This window comes from Candoia aspera, chromosome 2 (assembly GCF_035149785.1).
Source record: "Candoia aspera isolate rCanAsp1 chromosome 2, rCanAsp1.hap2, whole genome shotgun sequence".
In the NCBI taxonomy this organism is placed as follows: Eukaryota; Metazoa; Chordata; class Lepidosauria; order Squamata; family Boidae; genus Candoia; species Candoia aspera.
In genome coordinates this window covers 105,930,961-105,957,837 of record NC_086154.1, presented here as the reverse complement: position 1 = coordinate 105,957,837, position 26,877 = coordinate 105,930,961, and the positions used below count along the sequence as shown (strand labels likewise).

Sequence of the window (26,877 nt, the reverse complement as noted above, 5' to 3'; positions counted from 1 at the left end):
AGTTCAGAGAGTTTCAGCCCCAATATGGAAGACACCAAGTTAGAAAAGGTTGCTAGAGAGAAATTAAAATAAACCCTGCTCTTTCTGTTCCTGGGTTATAAATTCCAGCAGAGACAGACAGACAAAGGGGCGCAAGGAGAATCTTTCATGTCCATTTTATTCTTTGCTCTTGTATACAAGACCTCGTTAGAACTGAAGGCCCACTTTGTTATTGATTGCCCTGTCTCACACTTTAAATCTCCCAAAAGACAACTGCCTTCGTTGTTCAAGCCTTATACTCGGCAGCTGTCCCAGGATGCCAGAGTTGGTTTTAAATGAAAATCTCCTCATCTTCAGGCAGCTGTTACTGATTCTAGAACTCAGGCTCTATCCTGAGTCTTGAATGAGCAATGATGCTTATATCAACCCTGATGGTAACTTAAGTTGATGGTTGGCCTCAGATTGATTTTGTCTCCATGTAGTTTGTTAATTTATAAATAGAGATGAACCAAATGTTCCCCTGAATAATTTTTTGGGCTCAGAAGTGGGAGAGGCAATTAAAAAAAAATACCCCCTTAATTCTGTTCTTTGTGGCTGTTTAGCTCCAATGTAATGTATCATGTGAGCAATTACATCCTCCCCTCTATGTTGCTTCTTTTCAGGGAATACAGATAATCAGTTGTGATGTGATAACATCACATTGCTACTGTAGCCAATTAGATTATTACAGTGCCACATGTCTTCCCTTTCTAGGGAAGATAATCGCACAACAGCTTCAGAGGGTCCTGGATGAAGCGGATTATCTGGACCCCTTTCAGTTGGGTTTCAGGCCTGGGTATGGGATTGAGACAGCATTGGTTGTGCTTTTTGATGATCTCTGGTGAGAGTGGGATGTGGGTAGTGTGTTCATCCTTGCTCTTCTTGACCTCTCAGCGGCCTTCGAGACCATGGTATCCTCCTGGACTGGCTGCTGGGGTTGGGAGTCAGCGGCACTGCATTGAGCTGGTTCTCCTTCCTTGATGTTCACTTGGTGTTGATTGGGGGCAAGAGATCCTGCCCTCGGCTCCTAAATTGTGGGGTGCCACAGGGTTTGGTACTCTTTCTGCTCCTATTTAATATCTACATGAAGTCACTGGGTGAGCTCATCCGTAGCCATGGGGTGAGATATCATCAGTATGCTGATGATACCCAGCTGTATATCTCCACTTCTGGTGAAGTGATTCTGCCAATATCCCGTCTCGATGTCTGGATGTAGGGGTTTGGATGGGGAACAACAGGCTTTGGCTCAACCCTGGCAAGACTGAGTGGCTTTGGGTTTGGGGGCCACCTGGATCCAGGAATTTACCATCTTTGGTTTTGGATGGGGTTGCACTTCCCCAGACAGACCCAGTGCACAATCTGGAGGTCCTTCTGGATGCATGACTCCTGTTGGAAGAGGTGGCAGCAACTGTGGCTAGGAGGGCCTTTGCACAGCTTCAAATTGTGCGTGAGTTGTGGCCCATTCCTGGGTCAGGAGGCCATTCATGCCCTGGTCACCTCCCATATGGATTACTGTAATGCGTTCTACATGGGGCTGCCCTTGAAGAGTATTTGGAAGCTTCAGTTGGTGCAAAATGAAGTGACGTGCACGGTTATGTGTACACCTATATCTGTGCACATTACACCTCTGCTCCACGAGCTGCATTGGTTACCAGTTTGCTGCCAGGTCCAATTCAAGGTGCAGGTGATAACCTATAAGGCCCTACATGGCATGGGCCCAGGTTATTTGAGGGACTGCCTCCCCCCAGTGACACCTACCCATCCCCTCGGGTCCAGCAGAAGAGGTTTGTTAGAAGTTCCGTCCACTAGAGTGTGTCATCTGGTGGGACTCAGGAGGAGGGCCTTTTCTGCTGCTGCATCCACCCTATGGAACATCATTTCCCCCAAGGTCAGGCTGGTCCCAACCTTGATGGCCTTCCAGAAGGGCCTGAAGGGATGGCCTGGGGATCAGAGAGTGGTGTGGGGCCCATAAAATGGCTGTACTGTTCTTGAATGGCTATGCTCTCCTGGTGATTGTATGGCTTTTAATTGTTTAATTTTAAAAAAATGTATTGTTTGTATGGCTGTTTTATTTGTGAAACATACTGTTTATGTTTCAATTGTAAGCCACCCAGAGCCACAAATGTGAGATGGGCAGCTCTATAAACTAACGAACGAACTAACTAACTAACTAAATAAACAATCACTAGAAAGGAACAAAAAGTTCCATTAGTGGGCAAAACCTTATAGTCTATCAGGGATAAATTAGCAAATAACATATTTGCATCAATCCCTAAAAGGTTATTTTAAAAGGTCCTTCTTATGCCAAGAAAATGTTTCTTCCCACCTCCTTTCAGCTCAGTTTTAATGTTGTTTTTAATTTATTTGTTGTTCAGTTGCTTTCAACTTTTTGTGAGCTAATGGACATAATTTGGCCAATCAAGATTACTTTACTTTGCTTTAATCTTCCACCAAGGATCTCCTTTTCTTACTAACTGAAAGAAATAGATAAATAGGGTATTCCTGTCTCAGTTTCACAAGTTTCAAAGCTTTGGTTTTCCTGACTCCAACTTGTAATTCCTATGGAAACAATTTAATGCATTTTAACCTTTTCATCAGCTACCTCACTAGAATCGCAGCAAAGTCTATGCAGATAAAGAATCACTTTCAAAACTCTGTCTCAAGTGATAACCATATCCTTTGAAATGCTGTTCCTTCCATAAATCTTCTTAGTAATTCTTTTTATGCACAGCTGCTTAAAAGGCTGAGGATAAAAAACAGAATTATGATGACCATTCCGTGATGGGAGCCTGGATGAACACATGTTTTGCCTTCCCACTTTAAACAGTGGGAATTTTTAAAATCAGACACAATGGTATATAATCCTTCCAGATTGTGCTTTAGCAAAGGTATGATTTGAAGAGTTCTATGTTATCACACTGATTTATTAGTGTCACACATCTCCAATTCCAAATGTATCATTGATGAGAAAGATTCATGAGCTATGAGAGTTCAAGGATAGCCACAGCCAAAAACTAGAAGTTGGTAGTAGCCCATGCTTTTTAGGGCTCTTCTCATGGCTGTGTTATTGTGCATTCCTCCAGTCCTTGATTTGGCAGAAAAATATGCCAGCATAATTTATAGTGCCCAAACAGGTTTAATTCACCTGGGTAATATGTCCTGTACTTACAACTCCACTGCAGGACAATTTAAGGGCAGTGATTCCCCTCACTGTTTCCCTTCCCACCCAGCATCAGCAATCAGTGGAAACAGCCACACCCAGTCACATGCCTTAAAGTATGTCGGGCTCTCCTGGGTGAATGTGGGTGGGTGCATGGGACTTTAGCCATCTTTCAAAGTGCCCAAATGACAGGTAGCCAGTTAGGAAATGCTCTGTGTCAGTAACCTGTCACTTGGGCTATTTCTGAACAAGGCCTCCCAGTTTGCTGGAAGACATGGAAGCCAGTGTCCAAATATCACCCAGGTTGGTGGGGCAGAGGAGGAATGTGGGAGGAAGCAAAACAGAGCTTGCACAGCATATTTGAGAGACCATCTTCCCGCTTATCCCAGCTATCTTCTACCCCACCACCCTTTTAGCTTTTTGACAGGCTTACCAGTCTTCCAGAAGACCAGTAGACAGGTTTACTGGTATTTCTGTTCCTGGATCTAAAGGAAGAAACTGGCAGACCTCTTGTCACTTATACCCCAGCTCTCAAATACACCAAATTGGTAAGTGTTGCAAAGAAATGGCGATGCTGATAGCCTGGTGACAATTCAAAGCACCTGGAAATATCCCATTGAGATTGCAAAATGGAACTAGAATAGCAAATGAAATTGCCTTCTTCCCAAAGTAATAAAAACAGAAGAAAGCGTGGCCATTTAAAACCCTTTGTTAGCAGGAGCAGCAGAAAACCATTAATGCGCTCATTTGAGAAATCTTTCCCAAGTAAGTGCATTACATCTCTTTCCCCGGTTAAATTTGACTGGTAGCCTTTAAAAAACAATACAAATCTACTAATGTTTTGAAAGACAACTAAGCAGGTATTTTATGGCAGGTCCAATTGTCTTCCGTTGTACCACATAAACCTGCGTATTGCCTAAATGGTGCTTTGCACGAAGTGTGCACATGAAGATGATTCAGGAGAAACCAGGTGTCCAGTTGTTCTGCATAGAAGCTAAAATGACCATAGTGGGCAGTGCCTATCAGAAGATGCTAATTCCTGACAACACCATCATACAAGATGGTGTATGAGACATCAGAGATCATTCATGTGCCTAAACTTGTGACTCTAGAAGAGAGAAAATGCTACTTTAGAACTGGAACAGCTAAGGACAAATTTAGGCTGCCTCTTCACTGACCTGGGAATGAGACAAAGGCTGAGTCATGAGGACATGTCCTCTAAAATTGGATAGTGGATGTCTCTGAGCTATGGTAAATAGTTGCTGCAGATGAGCCCTAAGTACTGCTAAATCAAGCTAGCCATAATCTAAGCAATCCTGTATATAAAAACTGAGATGGATATTTAGCACTGTGCAGTTTCATTTGTATCTCAAGAAGTTATGAGACAAAAGCAGGCAGACACTTTGCAAAGCTATCTTGAGTGCCAGGAACATCATTCAATAAAAGGAAGAAATAACTGGGTGGAACAGAGCAGAAGAGTTATTTCTACCACATGTGTTTAAGATCTTACCCAAAGCTCCAGCCTGCCCTAGAATACATGGTAGTGGAACTTGGAACATGAAAACATATGACGAGCTTTGCTTGATCAGGCTAATGTCACACAGTGGCTGATCTAATTCACTCAGGAAGCTCACAACACGGACAAGAGGAGTGGTAACCCTCTTCCACTGTTACTCCCTAGCCACTGGTGTACAAGGTATATTGCCTGTTATTCTGAACTTACAAAGCATCCATGAAAACCATTTACCATTGACAGAGGAACATAACTTGGGCTTCTTTAAAAACCTTCTAAATGGATACTCAGTGAATTCTATTGTTTTATTATACTCTATATAAAGAGGTACATCTTCAGCACCAACCCTATCTTTCACTTCAGTGAATGACCCTAAGTTTCAGTACTGCAAAAGAAGAAGTAAAACTATCCATAACATGCATGATTTTATATATAGCTGTTCATGCTCCCTCTTACCTGTTATTTTTAATAACTAAAAAAATCTGAAATATTATGCTTTTCCATAGAAGAGCAGCTTTCTCATCATTTGAGTCGACCCTTTTTCTTAATGTTTTCCACAGTCTCTTTTTTGAGTCAGTGATCAGACCTGTGCAGAGAAGCAGAACTGCACACAGAAATACTGAGGGGAAAGTGCAACAAAAATTAGAAATCTTCTCATTACCAATTTACATTTAACATGGGGAAGAGTAGGACCTGATTAACAGAAAGAGGTAGAAAAGAGAATCAGTGACTCAAGGAAAGTTCTCTGTGTTAGAAACAAAAAAACAAAAACCATACTATGGTAACATTTTTATTAGGGCCAACAAAAATATCTGCAACTCAAACAAATAGTGGTGCTATTACAGTTGAACCTTGAAGCATTAAAGAAAGTCTTGTAGAAGAAAATATGAAATCTTCAAAGAGGAGAATAGGAGATTGAATTCATATCAATTCACTGAAAATGAGAAACAACAAAGGTAGAGCAAGGAAGCAACTGAAAAAATGCTTTCATCAGTATTGGGAGCAAATGGTCCTAACACTGCATGTGATTCCAAGTCCTTTTTTGTGACACCAAGATCCTGCTCTGTACCATCCTATTATGGCGATATAAAAAGCAACATGTTTTTCTACTATTTGAAGGTATAAAACACAGAAAATAAAGGTAGACTCAAAACCTTTTAAAGTACTAAGGAAGACTCCCCAAATCTTAAGAACCCACCCCCATCCCCCAATTTGCAACACTCACCACTTTAGCACTTATCCCTCTAGGGAAAATTAAGTATGGTCCCCAACTACCTAAAAGTTGCTTTTGTCTGTAGTAAAACCATAACTCTTCAACTGCAAGAGGCCAGAAAGCCAGGGATCCTGGATCTTGTTAAACGGACTGTTTTTATTTGAGTTGTTTGTCACTATAAAATAGTTCTTCATAAAAACAGGGAATGCAATGCAGAGCACATGCACATCACAATGTTTTGATTGAATGCATTCCTTCATAGTGTGTTCCTAGTGCTACAAAAAATAAAAAATAAGCGTATCCATGATATCTCCTCTTTGGAAGGTCAAAACATGGCAAATGTAGTACCAGAAATGTTCTCATCCTGTTAAGCTGCAAAGTTGTCTCTGAACTGCCAACTGAGAGTCAAGATATTCAAGATCTCAGTCTCATGCCTGGCACCAAAGGAAGTGCCAGCATGGTTAAGATAATAATTCATATTATATACAATTGTAGGTAATTTTAAAATTCTGACTTACTAGTCAAAACAAGCTGGACAGATGTAATGGGAATCTTTCAAAAAGTGTAGGTAGCTATGTGGGTGTGTTAGGAACAAAAAAACAAAAACCACACTATGGTAACATCTTTCTTAGGGCCAACTAAAATATCTGCAAATCATGAAAAATAATGGCAGTATTACAAGTGGGTCTTGAAGCATTACAAATCTCCAAATTTAGCTCCCTGTACCTTTTCTATCGGGCCATGAGAGCTCTTTGAACAAGGACTTTCCCTCAAAGCTAACACACATACTTTCACTGAGCACCAATCCTGAGCACCACACAAGCTAGGTGGTACCTATAAATGCAGCTTGGTTGCAATCCTGCACATTTTCTGCTTGAGTTGCCTGTATGAGGCCACTTAGCAAGGGAATTGCAGTCACAGTTTGGATAACACTACTGTCATATGACTTCACTAGAAACTATACTGTGCACAAGGATCATACAATGTATTTAGCTTATGGAAAGCTCATGACAAAGAATCTTCCATTTTCAAAATGGAAAAATCCAGTGAATTACTTTGATAAAAATGATCTCAAACCAGATGAATGTAATGCATTTGCTAAGTCTGTTATAAGTTATAAAATTCAGGACTATGGAACTGCAAAAAGTAAGTCAACACAGAAATCCAGTGCCATGCCAGAAGTATATAATTCATCCACAATAGTCTAAAATAAATATGAACACAATTGCATCCCACAGTGAATTGAAAGCAATGGCAGTGGCGTATTATTTTAAAATATAGTAATCAAAATCTTATTGCTACCCATCACTACCCCAAGAAAAGAAAAAGTAATCCAGACAAACAATACAGAGCCAGTGTGGTATACAGGTAGTGCTTCCTTAAAGAACGTTCATTTAATGATTGTCCAAAGTTATGGCAGCCTCGGAAAAAGTGCTTTATGACCTGTACTCACACAACCATCGCAAACCATCACACCACCCCTGCGGTCATGTGATTGCACTTCAGGCACTTGCCAGCCAGCTTGCATTACAATCAGTTGCAGTGTCCTGTGGTCACATGATCATGATCTGCAGGCTTTTTGCTGGTTTCTAGCAAAATAACATCCATTGGGGAAGCTGGATTCGCTTAACGATGTAATGATTTGCTTAACGACCTGTGATTCACATACCAACCGCAGTGATTTGCTTAACACCCATCATAAAAATGGTCATAAAATTGTGTCCAGTCATGTGGTGACTCACTTAACAACTGCACTGCTTAACAACCAATTTTCTGGTCCCTATTGTGGTCCAAGTGAGGACTACCTGTAGTGGTTAAGGGCTAGGAGAGAGGTTTTACTTCACCCTCAGCCACAGATGCTCCCTGGGTGACTCTGGGCCAGCACCTCTCTCTCAGCCCACCATACCACACAGGTGGAGGGAGTCCTATGTATTCTGCCACCTTGAGCTCCTGTTCATAAGGAGGGATATAAGTCAAATAAATAAAATTAAGCTGAGCTATAATTGAAATAATACCCATGAACCAATATGCTATTTTTTTTTTTTTCAGAATAGTAACTGATTATAATCCTGGTGGCTGTCAAAAGATCTCCAAGAGGAAGACACAGGCAAAGAGCTAAAACAGAGGAAACTGCTCATCTGCTTACCTTCTTGGCTTTTGTGTGGCAGTTCAGTCACTGCTGGCTGTATCTTTGGTTCTGGTGGCAGATGCTGATTGGCTGAAAAAAGCTCCACATTTTCAGTCTGCCTGATTGGTGGCACTGGAGCCTCGGAAGATTTTGTTACCTGGATTTCCACACGTTTGGTAGCAACATCAGGCAAAGGTGGACTAGTGGCTTCAACTCTGCGCTGTGTTGGTTCAGGGATCTTTGAGGGGACTTCCATTCTGCGAACAGCTTGGTCCTGGGGCTTACTTATACTGATCTCAGTCCTTCTGGGAGCAGTCTCAGGGGGCTTGTGTCCCAACACATCTGTTCTCTTGAGGCCAAATCTTGATGCTCCTGAGGTGGAATTTTCCACTTGCTTAGATGATATATCAATTGAGATTTCTGTTCTTCTGGACACTGGTTCAGGATGTTTTGGCCCAGGGATCTCAATTCTCCTTAAAGAGGACTTGGGAGATCTTTGTGCTGGAGACTCCCCATGTCTGGAAGGAGTCTCTGAATTCCTGGCTCCAAGATCTTGGAATTTCTGTGTGGAGCTGGACACTGTGGACCTAACAAGAGGATTGGGTGTCCGCCTTTGTGGAGTGGAAGAATTTGAAGGCTGATCAACTTCTTCAACTTCAAAGGATCTCTTCAAAGCTGAAAGATATCAGAAAATAATCAAATTTAAACAACACTATCAGAACTACATAGTTATTGTCCTTGGGCTTTCAATTATATAGCAACATTGTACTTCATCATATGATATCTCTCAAACCAATGATTTTGATAATTCAAATCATATACTTAGGAAAGGGAAATGACTTGCTGAGCCTTTGGATCTTTAGAAACTTGTGCTGAGTCTTAGGAAACTTAATCCTCTCTGATTTTCAAGCCTTCCCAAAGATAGCTCAAAAATAAGAAAAGACCCCGCTCTTCTTGGCAGTCTGAAGAATGCCATGGACTCTCACAAGATTCCTAGATTCCTGTGTAAAAATGTATGCCACATAAAATCCCTTCCTCTCTTTGAAATTCTTAGCTATAGCTACTTTAGGATTTTTTTTTAATTTGCTTTGCTTCCACTCATTAGATTGATATAACGGCATAAGAGACACCTAGAATGCCACTGGAGGAACACGAAGAGCGAACCTGACCAAACATGGGTAATAGCCTTTCTTAAGGATTACCTTGTAGTGATAAGGGCAGTGAGATTTGTTATTTCTCCGCCCTTATTGCATCCGTAGAGTAGCTAAGGAGGGGCCACAGGAATAACTGCAGGGCTGCTCTGAGGACTATTCTAGCCATCTGGCAGATAAAGTCACTCAGAGTTGGAATTAAGCCCTCCACCCCTCCCCTGGCTCTGGCCTTGCACATGGTAACTCACATCTTAGTCATCTCCCGTTAGGATTCCTGTAACGTGTTCTATATGGGGCTGCCATTGAAGACCATTTGGAAGCTGCAACTGGTCCAGAATGCAGCAGCACAGGTAGTTTTTGGAGTTTCCACACTATGCTTATATAACACCACTGCTCTGCAAGCTGCTCTGGCTTCCAGTAGGCTTCCAGGCGTGATTCTAGGTGCTGCTTATCACCTTGTCATTATAAAGCCCTGCATGGCATAGGGCCAGGCTATTTGTGGATCTGCCTTTCTCCCACTGTTTTTGCTTGCACCACCAGATCTAACAGATCTAACATGCTCCGGTCCCCCTCTATCACACAATCTTGTTGGATCTTGGAGCTGTTCCTGTGGAACAGCATCCCCTCAGAGATCCGAATGGCCCTGACCATGTTAGCCTTTCACAAAGTTCTGAAGACCTGTCTGTTTCCCCAGGCATTTGGGCCAGGATGTTAGGCGAGCTCTGCTGCTGATGTGGTTTTATGACTGGTATGTAATGTTTATCTTGGGCATCGTGGGTCATTGCTTGTAGTTGTTGTTTTAATCCTTGCATGCAACCCAGAATCACTGTTGTGAGATGGATGGCCATATAAATTATTGAAATAAATGTAGTCCCACAATGTCTGAATAGAGAATTGATGGAGACAAGATACAAACGTTACGGCTTATTTGCTGAAACACATACTGCAAATATCCAGGGTTGTCTTCTTATTGAAATATCAGATGTCTTCCAAAACAACAGAAGCCCTCAAAGTCTTCTAGTCAAGTTATCAAAATAATTGTAGGGCACTGTCTAGAAAAATAGCTCAAGACCAACATCTTTAAAACATAAGCAGGATCAGGCACAAGTCTGACACATCAATTTGTCCAACTCCCAAGAGTGAGTTGGCTAGACACAAGGGTTAGATTCACTGACTACTTGGCATGTTTCAAAAACTGCACTGTCAGCCTCTTCCTTATATTTAGCCCTTTTAGGTTTTATTAGAAAAGCAGCAAAGGGAAGCATCTGTTTATTAGGTCAGTTCAGCTTTCCATGCAGCACAAATTTCAGTAGTGCTCAAACTACTCAAACTAAGAAAACATTTCAGTATACTTCGGAAACATTTCAGTTACTAGCACATAGAAACTTAAGATAATCAAATCATTTACAAAATCCCCATTCTAACACTGGGGACACATTACAAGATGACCTGTAGGTCAGTGCCCATGTTTTAAGACATTACTCCTGAGTAGCCAATAAAACCCTACAAGAAATTGTATCTGCAGCTAAAGCAGGGTTTTTCAAATTGTGTTCTAGGGTTTCAAATTGAATCCTAGGGTTTCATGTGAGTTTGATGGGGTTCCATAAGAGACTATGGGCACCAAAAAAAAAAAGTTCACTCAAGGTTCATAGCCAGGAGCATCCACAGAATTTTTTCCTAAGGAAAAGGAAAAAAATGCATCCTCGTCATTTGACAATGATTAATCTGGTTAAACTCCCAGATAATTGTGAAATGCAAGTTTTAATTTATGAACATTGGAAACATTTTGTATTTATAATAAAAAGCTTACTTTTTAATATTTATCATAAATGGAGGAATCTTCTGGGACAGTAATTGGGGCATACCTTTTTGTGAAATTCAAATAAGGTTCATATATACAGTACATTTCCATAAATTACAATAAATACACATTTCATCTTATTGTCAGTTTTCTGTCATTAGAGTTTTATCTCTTCTGGGAAAAAATACTTTTAAGAAAAAAATAGAAACTCCCTGATCTAGTGAATGGGGAAAGAATGAGAGTCATGTGGCAAACAAGTTTAATTAATAACAACAGCATCTGCCTATCCCAGGTCCTTGGGAAGGACTCAAGAGGTAGACAAAAATGCCAAATCCAGTCTAAACATCTGGCTGACTATGCAACCAACCACAACAATAATAATGGCAAAGAGTCTTTGCACATATGAAGAGCAGCAATGCAAATCAGCAAATTGCTGAGAAGTGGCTCTTACAGTGGTGTTTAAAGGTTTGAGAACCTTTTTGAAATCAGTATTTCCACATAAATATGACCTAGGACTTCTATGGAGAACAGAGTGTGTTTTAGGTCATATTTATGCAGAAATATTGAAAATTCAAAAGGATTCTGAAGCTTTTAAGTACCACTGTATATATAACTGGATCACCTCAAGAACACCTTCCCCAAGAATGGGTCTTGGGGATAGCATCTGATAGCATCTAGTGGATACCATCTTCACCTGACTGAGAAGTATTCTCTCCACAGCAAGATGGTACCAGGCACAGCAGAGAACACAGAGCTTTATCTATAGCGGGACAGGGAACCTGTGCCTCTCCAGATATTGCTGATCTACTGTTAGCAGCACCTTCTACCACTGGTTGTGTTGGCTGAGGCTCCTGGGAATTATACTTGAGCAACATCTGCAGGGCCATCCATGTGATTTGTTACAGACCAGTGTGATTACGCATCTACCACAACACTGTTTTAATATTTGTGTATGTGTGTAGGGCAGAAAAAGAAATCTGGCACAAGGAATTGCTGCTCCAGTTGTTTTACTTGGGCTCTGTTTAATTATGAGTTAACTGTACTATTACAATTCAATTTTATTCAATTTCACAAACCCTTGGAGGTCTGAAGATTGGTTCAGGAAGGCTGAAAGACTTAGTATGCAAGACTGCATCTGCTACACTGACAGCAAGGCTGTTATTCTAAGATGCCAATGGCATGTTGCTGGCACCAGCAGCAGTCAGTGCAGCCTGCAAACGTCATGGTGTGCTTGCAACATTATACTTAACCTTCCTGCTTTGTGCATTACCACCAATTATGATAAATAGCTGTTTACATCTGTAGTGCATTTGTTAGGTAATGAGACACATTATCTTTTGAAAGAGGTTAAGTGTCTGCTCTGTTAAAACTAGCACTCAGAAAACATCAGATCTTTATTGCTATCAAATGAAGACAACAGTACCATGAGTAGCAGGAATTTCAAAAGCACTGAACAATAAACTCAGAAGAACTCCAGAGACAAACAGCATAAACTCAAACAAGGTAATGAGACAAAATGGTATTGTATACTCTTACAGAGTAGGGGTGAATAAACCTAGCTTTACAAATCACAGTTATTCCAGTTAATTTTGAAATTTAATCTGATCATAGAGTTTCAGGAGGGGGAGAACAACACACAAGTGTGATTTGCAATTGTGCGTGGAGTCCCTGGAAGACCCAGATTTGAAAAGACAGCCTTAGAATCTTGGGACCCCTAGAAATGTCACATTAGTCCAAAATGAAATGGAAGACGGAGAAGTGATGATAGAGGCCAATGGTCTGAAGAGTTGAGTAAATGAGAGGCCAAAAAGGAATAGGAGAAAAAAATGTGTGAAACAAGCTGCAGAAACTGATGTAAAGCCTAGTACCAAATGTGCAACTTCAGAAGATCAGCAAAGACCTTGTCTTTTCAACTCAGAACATGACTCACTCCTCACCAAAAAAGTTCTGGTTGATCATATTCCCTTGAGATCTACTCTTTTTAAAGTTAAGTCTTGCAATGCATACACATGAAGTCTAGTAGTCCATAGCAATGGTGGTCTTAGTACAGCTGTCACAGAACTGGATTTACTTTACCATGCATGACTCCTTGATTAGTGTCCAGTTAAAATCTGCACTTTAGCAAGCATAAGCAAAAGGCATATACTTTTGTGATGGATGCACGTCTTCTAGGTTCAGGCAGACCACAAAAGGAGGTGGGAGAACACATAATTAACCCTGGTTTGAGGGAGGACAGGAAGAGGAAAGAATCCCCAGCTAAAAATTCTTGCAAAGACTTTTTAAATCTCTTTGCTTTCTACCTCCCCAAACTGAAGAAAACAATAAAATGAAGGAGATTAAATATTTTTTTCTGACAGCTAGCAGAGTGAAAACACAGACAAATCCCAACCAAAACCTCAAGGAAAACCAAGATTAGCTTAGGGTTACCTCAGCCTCTTGAGCAAGCTTTTCCTTCTTCCAATTTTCTGTAACTCTGCTAAATTTAGGCTTCTCTTGCCCTAATCTTATTCTCACCTACTGTTACCTTATTCCAATTAAGAGAAGTTCAATAAAGATGACTGAAGGAAGAACATAGTCATCTAAATTGAGAATAGGGAGTTACAAAATCACCTAATATGTCCTGAGCCAAAGAAGGGAAATAAATATTGTGTGATCCAATACATTGTGTCTGGCCTTGATTTCATCATAGGAGCTGTTCCACTCAGCAAAACAAGATACAGTTCTGTCCTGCTTGATCCTGAGGCCACCATGATAGTAGTGGTGATTTTGTTCCTGATTTTTCAAATCAAGGACAACAACAGAACCTCTTTAAAAGGGGGCGGGGAGACTGCCCTTGGCTCTACACATGGGAAATATTTAACCCTAGGCCACTCAGAATCTTAAAAAGGCCCAATAGTAAGAGATGACTGGTAAACAGAACTTCCACTAGGATGGATGTGATTTTAAAAAAAATATTTATATTATGCCATCTTTTTCAAGTCCATTCCCCACCCCCATGACTATTTGCCCTAAAAAGCAAAATATATCTTAATATAGAAAATAGAAGTTGAGTTTGAGAAGAGACTAATGAGAACCCTCCAAGTTCCCTTATTTGTTTCTCAGCATGGCTAAAGAATAGAATTTGCTGGTTGCTATAGATTAGGTGTTGGCAACGTAAGGCTCTTTGGATGTGGTTTGATTTAATTCCCACCATCTCTCACATTAGACCATGGTGGTTAGGGCTGATGGGAGCTCAAGTTCAACAACATCTGCACAACCACTTCTGGTGTGAGGCAGGCTGAAAAGGAACAATTTCAACAACTATCTCCAAACCAAAGCAAGAAGAAAGCTCTTCAAACACTGTCAAAGGGAAAACAAACAAATCTATGTGATCAAAGACTGCTTGCTTTATTGTTTTTCAAGAAATATAAAACTACGAAAAAGCCAAGATATCTGTGTCTGTCTGTCTGTAAAAGCCACTTTAACGATAATGCATGGAATGAATAAATCAAGACAGAATCGTCTCCAGCTATTTCAGGTTGTTGAATGAACCAGCTTCCTTTGCAGTACAATCCTATAAATATCCACTCATAAACAGGTCCAACTGAGTTCTGTTGACTTTACTCCCACATAATTATCTGTAAGATTACAACATGATTTAACCATAATTATAAAGGCAAGCTTTTTAGCTGCTTGAATGTTAGATAAATTTCTTTATAATTACTGAATGTCTACTACAGATTAGCAAACTGAGCTACCTTGATTTAATTACCAACTTTGCCTCCCTTGAAAGAAGACATCTCAAAATATGCTAGCATTTTAAAAAATAGATTTCTGAAAGCTTAAAGAAAATTACTTAACATCTTACTCCACAAGTTTAACCTGTCAGCCTTTTCTAAGCTTTGTCCATTTACAGCAGAATCAAAACAAAGCTGCTTCTTCAAAGTTATGACTTTAAATAGTCATGCATACTAGCATCAAGCTTCTGTGCATTCCCAACCTTAAAGTTATATTTTCCGCCAGTAAATGCCAAACCATTGCCAAATTTCATTGGGAACTATCTTGAAAAAGTGGAGTTCCAATGAGGAAAACATGAGATGAGTCCAGGGACAGATTAAATAGGGTCTCTCTATTTTCTATTAGTTGGTATTAGTTTTTATATTCTCTTTAAAACTTTTAATAAAATTTATTTTAAAAAAATAGTAAGAATCTTTTTTAAAAAAAAAGATACATACTGAACTATTTCAATTTAACCTTGTATTGGGATGGTAGCAGAGAATCCTTTAAAAAATAAGTTTAACATGAGATACAATTATAATATACTCATGTTGAAGTAAAAAGTATTTCTTAGGACAATATCCAGAACTTTTTATCAAACACATTGCTTTCCATCACAAAAGTTAAATGCCACTGCTGAACAGAAGCATGAAATAGGACACATTAGATCAGTTATCCCCAACCTGGTGCTTTCCAATTTCAGTTCTCTAAATTCCCAACCAATCTGGGGGAAGTTGCATTTTACCATACTATATGGATTTGTCTCTCCCCAACACACAAACATTTCCCCCCTTTCTAATGATTCTTAAATGGCTGAGCTAGGAGCAGACATGTATACCAAAAGGTTGCATAGTCATATAGAAGAGATATGGACTAGTGAAACCTTGATTCAAGCACACTACTGACTTCCAGACAAAGCCTTCAATTTTTTCACAGGATGCATAATCCTTGGGGCAAATTTCTCTATCTTCAAACTTGCAGTTGAAGTATCTGACACTCAAGGAATTTGATGGCAATCATGACAAAGCCCCCTCTCAAGTTTAAATTAAATTCAAATATTTCCTGTCTATGTTATAACATTTTGCTGTAAGCCTTAAGTTCCCAAGAGAGTCCTTCCATCTGTTTAAGCTGTTCAAATAAAACTTGACATCACTCTCCTTATTAACCTGCGAGAATAACTCTGGCTATAATCCATAGAGAACAAAGGAAGCTGAGTTTGTAAAGAGCCCACTTAAATGATATGGACACCATAACACAAGGAAGTCCCTACAGGAAATCAGTGATAAAAAATGGAGGAAGGGGAACTTACTTCCTACAAAACCTAAAGTATGCATATACAGAATAAGAGGACTACTGCTTCATCTGGAACAACTCCCACTTCATTTGCAAATTTTGGGAACATTTTGGATTGTTTTGCATTTGTGAGAGAACACTGAGAATGATTCCCAAGGATAATGTACAGTAAGTCAAGGGCAAGATTTTAGTTTAGGGCTGTTTTGTAGGCAGCTGCCAGAGATGCATCATGGGCCAAAATTTAAGCCAGGGAGGGAGAGCCATCGGAACAGGGAGGAAGAGAAACTGAGGAGCAGACCAGAAATGTGGAATAATAATTCAAACTAAAGGACCATCAAAACACACAGAGATACATAAGAGCTTGTAGGACCTTGCTGATCAGATAAGGTTTGATTTAAAGAAGAAACCCTCCAATGTAATTGCGAGCTTTAATGGAAAGAGCTAATTCAAGGATGTGAGGGTACCCACTTGCCCAAGAAGATTTTCCAGCCAGCAATTCTGTTACTCATTACAAGGATCAGCTACACAGAAGACAAGACGATTCCCATCTGAGTCCTAATCACTCCTGTCAGACCTAGGAATTTCTGCTCAACCATTAAACTCATTAAGTAACCTCTGGCATTTTATTACCTTTAGAAGATTGCCATAGGGATACATATCCAAAGGGTAACAACTGCAGCAAGAATGACAATTTTCTATCACAATCTTCAAAAGAACCTGAACCTTATAGGAACCTATTCCACACATCAGCCACTATACCTCATAGTACAGAGTACCCTGGACCCCAATACCTGCAATCTCAATAGAACTTCAATTCAGTTAGAGGGCACCAGACAGGCGAAGGCTTTTGTAACAGATACAGATATACAATAGAGCGATATGAACAGCAGTTCCTCAAATCCCTAGATTTACACAGAGCTCTTCTGGCTCCTGCTTCTCCAGGGGAAATCCCGGTGAAGCTATGCATTCCCAAGACAGCTTGATCATAGCAGCATTAAAATATAAACATCCCCCCACAACATTTGACAACTTGATAAACATGCTTTTAGATCATTCTCAGTAACAGCAGCAACATTATAGGAAACCAACTATAGTTCTCTTTGCTCCAGAAAGGATGGGGAGGAGGAAAGTGAGAGCAAGGGACTGGCCAATCACCAGGGCCACCCCCAGCTGCAAGGGAAAGGAAAGGTCAGTAGGACAAGGGGGATCCATTGCAAGCAAGCGAAGTTCAACAAACACAAGCGGGTTTGTGGGCAGAGAATCCTAACAGGAACAGTCATGGGAAAAGAGTAATTCCTCCTGTCCCCCTTCACTCCCCTGCTCTTTCAAGTACAACTTTCACATAGTGAACTCAAGAGCTGTTTCACAAGAAAAGGCAGACCCAGTTTTTTTTTTTTTAATCGCCTATTTTTCATAGGATTGCTGTTGCATCTCTCATCATACCCTAAAACTATGGGGATGTCAGAAAGGTGGAACATTATAAAAATGGGGCTGGGCATGCAGGGAAACCACTCAAAAGGCACCCACTTCATCAATCTTGCCCTTGCAATGAGATAAAAGAAGTACCTTGGCATACTATTCTTTATGCTGATTGCAACATCTGGGATACTTGCAAGCTTAGTAGGAAAGGCACATGTGATATCAGACAGACATGTCTTTTGCTATCTCTTGTTTGTCCAAGGCTAGTAACAATTTTCCTGGGTAAAGTCACTGTAAAGGCATCTGGCCCAGATAGAGCCCTTTTCAGCTAACTAAAACTGGGAATGGCAACTAAGAATATTGCACAACTCTGGCCAGCTGAGTGTGTAAAGGTGGCAAGTAACTGGGGAGTACACTATCAGAAGGAAGAGCACAACCAAATCAAGCAGAAGGTAAGCAACCAGCCCCTAAAGTACTATCAATTCCCAGAATTTCTCAGTCACAGTATATTCTGGAAGTGCAGTGCCATCATGGATTTTGAAGATTCCAGGTTAGGGAAGGCCCAACTCCAGACCTTCAATATTTTTAGACAATGGGCTGAAGGAGAAACCCCCAAACCACTATCTGATCCTAAACTACTACCATGCAGTCTTCTGAAATCTCTCTCTGGATCTCATCAGGCTGTTACATGCTAGACATACAGAGGACTTTTAGCACCACAACATAAATTCAGCCACAAAGGAATACGTTTGTGACTGAAGAGGCAGGCTCCATCTCCCTTTTATGATCTGCAAAGCAATCAAGAGAGCAAAGAACGTAAGACCTTAAAATATTTTGCATGCTTCCAAAGGAAGCCTTTATTGTGCAATTTATCCTGCTTCATTCAAAGACTTTTATAAGGCAGTCAGATGTCATTGTCTTCCTTTTGTGACACTTCCATGTTTTCTGATTGCTTCTTCTTTCTTTTTATTTCCAGGGACAAAAAGTACTTTAAAAAAAAGACTACAGACTTTTCAGTGATAGTGGTTGATGCCATCTGTCCATCTGGGAGCAGCTTTCTAATCAGATACCCCCAGCCCCTAACATAATCTATTCTAAGAGCCAAGCACTGATCTCCAGTAGTGAAAATATAATTACTGCAGAAACCTGAGTCATAACAATTCAGCAAAACAGAAGTTCATTATTCCATGTAAGGACCTTTAAGATCAAATCAAGGCTAAGAGGCTCTACTCTCTATCTTTTCCCCCTTCACCTTTGCATTTCTTTGCAGCCATTTAAGCTTTAGCCCATTGGGACAACAACAGGTATGGCCTACTGCACTGGAACTTTAGAGAATGACTACTAAATCGGGGTGTTGGTGCTTCTATGGGGATCATGATCAGAGAGTTTACTGACAGCTGAATTCATACACATTTTGTAGCATTTATGCTCTGAAATAAATATTCCCCACCACCACTCTTGGGACACTGCCACTTTAGGACAGTTTTACAGATAACTTGTATTTCATGGAAAGGGACATTGTGCAGGACACTTTCTCAACCCACCCAGTTGTGTTGGATTATAACTCTCATAATTCCTAGCAGAACATCAAGTGACATTCAGGGATTATTGGGGCTACAGTGGAACACATCTGGAGGCTGACAGGATGGAGAACACTGGTGTAGGAAAACATGTGAAGATTCTTCTGGACTCAGCTACATTAGTGTTCTATCCCAATACATCTGAGTTGCAGTCACTATCATTCCTGTTTCTTAACACACTCACACTCACATATACACAACACATCTGTTTTTCCCCTCACATGTACAGAGCCAAAAAAACTTCAGTCCACTGCAGTTCCTTTTATGTTATCATCTTATTATACACTTTCCATGGTGGAAAATATAATGTGTGAAATCTCTCTTGACTACCAGAAAGTAAGAATTTAGTGGGAGTTAAATGTTTAAGACAGTGTTTTTTTTGTCTAGATCTGCCACCCACCTCTGATCTAACAGGAACCAGTTTAAATGTTTTCAGCTATGGTACTGTTTGACTCTCTCTTTTCCTCAGAATATGTCTGCACCAAAGACATAATGTTTTAGGAATCATCCCTTTTTGCTGGAACAATATGTTTGGAAGGGAGCAGAAAGAAATTCTTAGGAATCTGTAACACCCAAACCAAACTACAAGGCTTCTGAAACAAATCTTGAAAGTAAATTGGCATAGCATTATTGTGTTGTAAATCTGTATCAAGTGGCACCCTCAATGCCTCCTTGCTTCTCTTCCACTGAATCATCAGTCCTTCTATCTCTTTCACTTCCTCCTCCAACCCTGAAGCTTTTTTTTTTTTTATGGGTACCACTTGTGCAATCCACCTCAGGTCAGTCTGGAATCCTCTTCTGAATCTTAACGCATGAACTGAAGACAACGACAGGCAAAGCTATCATTAATTAAGCAGCCAACAGTTTAAGGGAGCTGGACAGTGAAAACTAATTAAAGGCAGCACTGCTATAGTAACTTTGTAATAAACATTGTATGCTTTCCAGCTTCACCATCATTTTTGCTGCCCCAGTAACGTATCTGTCCCTTTGGAAACTATGTAAGTTCCTATTGTATTAGGTAAGGTCAGAGATCAGGAGATTCCTTCAATACCAACTCAAGCAAACAGACATAACAAAACAAATCAGGCATACTTTGCAGCACACGTTCTTTAAACTGTTCCTTGGCACAGGCAACTCAGTCCAATTTTAATTCTCTTGTGATAAACAAAATGTTCCTTTGAGAATGTTAGATACGTTACTGTTATGGTTATTGCATTATAACACAAGAGGCCCTTTCCATTATAACTGTGGCAGAAAAGATTCCTTCCCCCACTTTACAATACTTCGAATTAAGGGAGAAGTCAAAATGCTCAGCAGTATCCATTCTGATCAAAAGTACAGCTTCCACGCTTCATGTTGAGGGTGATAGTGGTGCTGGATTTTAAACATAGTTTAATGAACTGTAGACACAGAGAACTCTTATTTCATCAAAAAGTGTGGGGCCAGAACAGCCATTAGATAAATTGTTAAATGCAAAGCTGAAATCCTAAATACTCCAACAAGTGGCCTCAAGTTAGAAGGAGAAGGAGCAGCCGCAGCAGCAGCATGAAAGAAAGTGAAATGTACCTCCTGCAGCTGGGCAAAAACATTTTTCAGAATAATGAAATTTTACCTGACAGCTCATCTCCATAGAGGATTGTCAGAAGGGTTCCTGATTCACTTCATGGAGGCTTATAAGTCTAGGGCAATCTTACCTAACAAGGCAGCCCACCCCCCAGAAGTACTATACAGCAATTCCCCAATTCCTTACTGGCCTTCTGACTGAGAAGGCTGAGAGCTGTACCATGCCTTCAATCATCTAACCACACATTTAAGAAGATTAGCCCTTCTGGCTGTTCACTGATGAATGTGGGAAAGAACTGCAAAAACATGACGGCCCAATCACCCAGGTGAGGCCTCCTCTCCTCTAATGCAGCAGTGTGGTTGGGACAGAAGCATCACCAGAGATAGCCCCACACATTTCCATGGCTTCTACCAGCATTCCTAAATGAATGCCTGAAAAGAATTATTCTCTCAGAGAAACATCTGGCAGTTCCTCCATTATGTGAAGCAGGAAAAGAGAAAGGAAATACAAGGAGAAAACAGCATAGCCTTCACATGGTCTGCCTCTCCATCCAGCTGCAGGCACCTTGTCTCACCACTGCACTGTCATAGTCAGTTATATAAATATTTGGAATGGTTCTGAGGCCCAAGACTTTGTTATTCTCTTCGAATTTATAGCATGTTCCCAGTGGGGCTTGGTGGCTGCTCCCCAGCCTCTGAAAGATAGATAGATAGATAGATAGATAGATAGATAGATAGATAGATAGATAGATAGATAGATAGATTGATTCCCCTTCCAGTGGAGTATGTGTGTATGTATCTTAAAAAGAGAGGAGTTACCACTCTGGTTTACCTTCTTTTAAAACCACTACAACTTGTTTATGATCCTTTCCAGATGCAAGAGACACCTGCCCTTGAGAGTCCCCACAATGCCATGGTGCTTCTGGTGATCTCAGAAAGCCACAAGTTAATTGGCTCAGTTCTTGCTTCAGATGAAATGCTATGACAAAAGCTCTGTAGTGCTTCCTGTGGAGTCCCACCTCATCCTGTCTCCCATTTCAAGCGTTCTCAGAATGGGCTTGTTCCTCCCAGGCTTCCCCTCAAACAAAGGGAAAGAGAAGGCTGGGCGTTTGTGAAGCAGTGTGAAAATTATGCCTATAGTTAAGCCAGAGGCTACATGGAAGGAGAGCTATGTTTTCCAGTATCTCTTCCAGTATATTATTAGGTACCATGGTGGAGAAAATAACACCCCACCCCTCAGTTGCATAGTGTTAACATGTTTCTGCCCAGAAGAAATTTACAGAATTTGTTGTCAATGCTTTTAGACTTCTAATCTTTTGTAGTTTTGTATTCTATCTTTTGTAATCTTCCTATTAAAAAAACAATAAATTTGGGGGAAAAAAAGAAAACAACCTTCAAACTCAACTTGGCCATAGACCACCCTCCTTTCCGATTTCAGACCACCCTCATCTGCCTGGTGGGTACCATATTGTTGGTCTACCACAGAGAAATTTTTGCAAAGACTATTCAAGAACTGTGTAAATACCGTTTTGTCAACGTTAAGTGGTATTAATTACTCATTATTAAAATACCTTTTTAAAAAGATGAGGTAAACTGCCTTGCCTTCAGAGTTTGGAATCTGAAATTTTGAATGAAATTATTTTGGTCTGTCAAGAAGAAACCTGACAAACTTGACCAAGGGAGCTCTTCAGGCCACTGCCCACTTGCATCTGACCACACAGCAGTTCCTCATTGTACAAAAACTGACATACTTCTGCTGACCATTCTGTTAGTGGAACAGTCAAGTGACCTGCACAAATCAGTCCAGCACCTTTTGCCCCCTTCAAGCTGGTATGGGCATGCCACCGTTCTTGGAATCCCCGAGTGCTCTCCTCAGCTGCCATTTTGTTTTCCTTCCCACAGAAAACACTGCACAAAAATGCAGGGCCACAAGTGTGTTCAGCAGGTTTGTGGAGAGCCGAGTTTTGAAAGATGACCAAATCTAAGCCCTCCTACAGAGACTATGGATCTAGCTATCTTTCAACTTTTTATTTGTTATTTAATTTAAACTTCAAAAAACATATAAATAACAGTTTTTAAAAGTTAACTACAGTATTTTATAACAGCTAAGTAGTAATATAATAACTATATTACTATTTATAATAAAACTCTAGTTTAGATAGCTAATAAATTATAAATTTAAAAAATAAGGTGAAGGAAAAAAATAAAGTGGAACGCCATAGTAAATTATCTAAAAAAGAAAAAGAAAAAAAAACCAAAAGGTGAAACAAATCTGACCCTAAATTAAAAAATCAAAATAACAGAGGAAAGCATATCTCTCTTTCCAAATATACGTACATAAAAGCCAATACAGGTAGTCCTTGCTTAACAATCATTATTTTAGTGATGGTTTGGACTTACAACTGTGCTGAAAAAACTGACTTACACCCAGTCCTCACACTTATGACTGTTGCAGCGTCCCCACAATCATGTGGTGATTTGGGTGCTTAGCAAGCAGTTCGCATTTATGACCATTGCAGCATCCTATGATCATGTGACCACCATTTTTGACCTTCCCAGCTGGCTTCTGGCAAGCAAAATCAATAGGGAGCCACATGATTCACTTAAAGACCACATGGTTCTCTTAACGACCACCACAAAAAAAAGTCGGTAAAATTGGGTCAGATTCGCTTAATATCCACTTTGCTTAGCAACCAAAATTCTGGTCCCAATTGTGCTTGTTAAATGAGGACTACCGATAGATAGATAGACGGACAGACAGACAGACAGACAGACAGAAAGCTAAATAGTTTTATTCAATTGTTTTCTTCAATTTTTTTCAAGTTGTGATTAATTTTTAAACAATAAATTGAAACTAAACTGTACGGAATCATATTGTCCAGTCTTGTCTCTTCATCAATACAAAGCCAATTCAAAGGCTGAGCCTTGACAAATTTCATTAAGAGTTAAAAATGCAGACATTCTTCCATGAGCACATAACCACCCTTTTTGTTACAGTCCAAGTGTGATATATCCAGAGTTCTTCATAAGATCGAAAGATTCCAGATTTGGGAAATATAATTTGTATTGACATATTTAATCTTAACTGCTTTTGAAGAACCTGTTTCTCCATTGCTAAAATATCCAGCCAATATGGAATTACAAGTCCGACAGATAAGATAGATAGATAGATATCAAAGTTTCTTCAAATTTATTACATCTCCAGAATAAAAATGAAGAGAGCCAAACTTTTGCAGAGGGGTCCAACAGATACTAAAGATTTCTTTTCTGAACTAACCCACATTTTTAAGACATAAGAAGCATATCTACTCTTCTTTAAAACCTGGAATCATTGATTGGGTAGTGTAGGATATTCCAATTCACTATTTCAAATTGTTTGGATAGTATTCAAATGTATTTTCAATTTTTCAAAAAATTTTGGTAATAATAAATTGCTGGTTTAGTTTCCATAAAGGCCATTTCCAACAACATTAAAACTTCTGATGTTTCTGAAGCTGCAATGTAGGGCCTAACAATGTAGATGTTATTGAGGTTGATGACTGTTATGAGCCTGTTATGACCATACTTTCCAGAAAAATGTACTGCCAACCATTTTCAAATAAGAATTATTCCAAAGTGTCAATTTATCATGAGACAAAAAAATCATATTTAAATTTTCTACCCAATGGGGCCCAGATATGCCTAACTGCTTTCAATACTGGACAAGTAAACCATTTCCTGCTGTACTTAGTTCCCAGCATTTGCAAGGATACTAAATAATAACTCTCAAGTTGAGCCTACCATGGTACATACAGTATTCAACGTTATTTCCATTCTAATACTGAGATTAACCAATAAGCCCAATGATATTGCTTAAAATGAGGAAAATTAGAACCACCACCATTGTAAAAGTGCTGTCTTTCAAAATGTGTCCTTTCACCAACCCACTGAACAAGCTGAACAAGTTTTGAAAGAATGCTAAACTCTTGCTCTCCTGAGAGCATGGTACATATAGCAGGTGAGCATCAAAACACCAGTCCACTGGGCTTTAGAATAAGCAAACACAGGGCCACAACTAGGGTCTGTGTCACCCGGGGCAAACATGGATTCCGTGCCCATTTTGGCACCCCCCCTGCTCATTTTGGTGCCCCCCAATGCAGTGCCCAGGGCACATGCCCCGCTTGCCCCCCCCCTAGTTGTGGCCCTGGGCAAACAGACCTTTCCTCTCCTGCTTTGCCACATACAGTCAAGCATAAGAATATAGGTCAAGACCCTTGACCAAGCTCACCCCCCTCCCCAAGGCCCATCCCCACATTGTGGTCATGTTCAGCAGATGGTTTCATGCTGTCTGAAGACATTCACAAAGGGGGAGAGCAGCAAAGCCAAAGGGTTTAGTCAGTTGCTTTGCTTAACACATATTGGAAACAGGAAATCAAGACACTATGGATATGCAGCAAGCCAAACCTGAGGCAGCAGATGCAGGATAGGGATCAGGAATAGGGACTGCACACTTGATGCCATATATTATTCATTCAATATAGGGATTGTTCTTAGAGTAGTAATTATTCTCATCCCCTTTCACTATCCTTAAATATTGCCATACCCTTCAATGAAGTCTGGGCTACCAGAGGGCTCCTGAACAAGTAAAGTGGGTTGAAACAATAGAAGGAGCTAAGGCAGAACGAAGTTCACTTCTGTGGTGCCCTCTACATATGACGAACCATTTTGGGAGGCACTGATTTAAGAAAAACTGAAATGTAGGGACATCTCTATTCCAGTCATCGTCTATTCAAAAGTAATTCACAGGGAAGCAAGAAATACTAGATCCAAGAAAGTGGGAAACCAGAACTTGTCACTGCAACACTTAAAAATCAGAGAAAGATGAAGGGGGAAAAAAAAGACCTTGGCAATGTTTCAGATGGGTGGAAACATCTGTTAACTCTGTAAAAATGCTGACTCCGGATTGCTACTGTTTACAGCAGAGCACAGAAAGCAGCAAAGCAAACAACATTGACACAATGTGGAAGCATGTGCACATTGTAAGGCACTTTGGGGGAATGATGTCAGAGGAAAGGAGAAAACATCCACCTGACACCATATGCCTCCTACGCAGCTACATTCTGTGGGATATGGTACAGAAGGTCATGAGTTCAAATCGTCTGTTTCCTTCCTTTCTTCCCATTATACCCGTCTCCCAGTGCTAGGACATGCAATAACTTCCTTGGACTAATAAGCAGATAAGAAATGTATGGAATATTACAGTGGGAAGAGAGTTTGCCTCCTAAGTGACAGGTTTACATGCCTAACTAATGGCTGGCCTTAGCCAGGGGACTCAGACCCTGCAAATTTTAACTCCTGCACTGCATCACCATGCAGGAAAGGAGATGAATGCCTGATACTGGAAGACTTTTTAAGCACTGGTCCTGCAAGACACCATCTGGCCTTCATGCTACAAACGGCTTTCCTGAGGAAATAAGTGATATAACATGCAAAGCATCCATTTCTATCTGAGGAGCCCTAGGAGGCCTCTGATTTACCTAGATAAGCAACAACATGTATCTTTGGCTTCTCAGCTGCCAGTCCCTCCTATCCTGCATCTCAAAAATGAATATTCTACATAAGATACAAGAAGCTGAATCACTTTTCAATTCCGGCCCATACCGCATTCTCATCTCTTTTCCCACTCGTACTGAATTTGGCCCTCTAGAGAAATATTTTATGTATGAACAAAAGAAGGAAGTGGTGTACAACTTTTCTGCTATTTTTCCTCCCTTCATTTGCATAGACCGTAGAAGTTCAGACCAGCCAAACAGTTATCACCCTTTTTCCAAGGCACTTCCCTTCCCCTTCCTTTGGCATGATGGTTCAGGGATTTTATTTTGCAACAGATACCAGTTTGGGGAAGGGATGGTTTTCAGAACAGTACATGCTGCAGAACAGGGAGGGAAACTTTACAGCCCAGCAAATATTTGTTTCCCAGAGGGCAATCAAAATGCCTCCTGTTTCCATTTCCTCAAAATGGAAAAAGAAGTGACATGTGTCATAACAGTAGGACAAGGACTTTGAAGACGGCTTCATCTTAAATTGAGTACTAAGTTCTATAATGGCTCCTCCACACCAACTCATACTGTAGGCAGGAAGTTGGTAGGGGAAGTTCTCAGGCACAGACAGCCTGGTTCAACCATTCCCTCAACCCCATTTCTGAAGTCTCAGAAAAACAAATGAACAAGTGTTGATAGCATGAATATTCTGAATAAGATCCAAGATGCTGCAGTGCTTGCAACAGTGGCTCAAGACTCTTGT

General features: G+C 40.3%; 1 protein-coding gene across 3 annotated transcripts in view; it reads right to left on the bottom strand.

Moving 5' to 3' along the window:
* SEPTIN9 (septin 9) overlaps nucleotides 1-26,877 on the bottom strand; it is a 238,326-nt gene that overhangs the window by 87,041 nt on the left and 124,408 nt on the right. For all 3 annotated transcript variants that reach the window (XM_063292841.1, XM_063292843.1, XM_063292842.1), the window contains one exon: nucleotides 8,051-8,707. In XM_063292841.1, coding sequence (XP_063148911.1) covers nucleotides 8,051-8,707 — 657 coding nt within the window. The remainder of the gene's footprint in view (nucleotides 1-8,050; nucleotides 8,708-26,877) is intronic.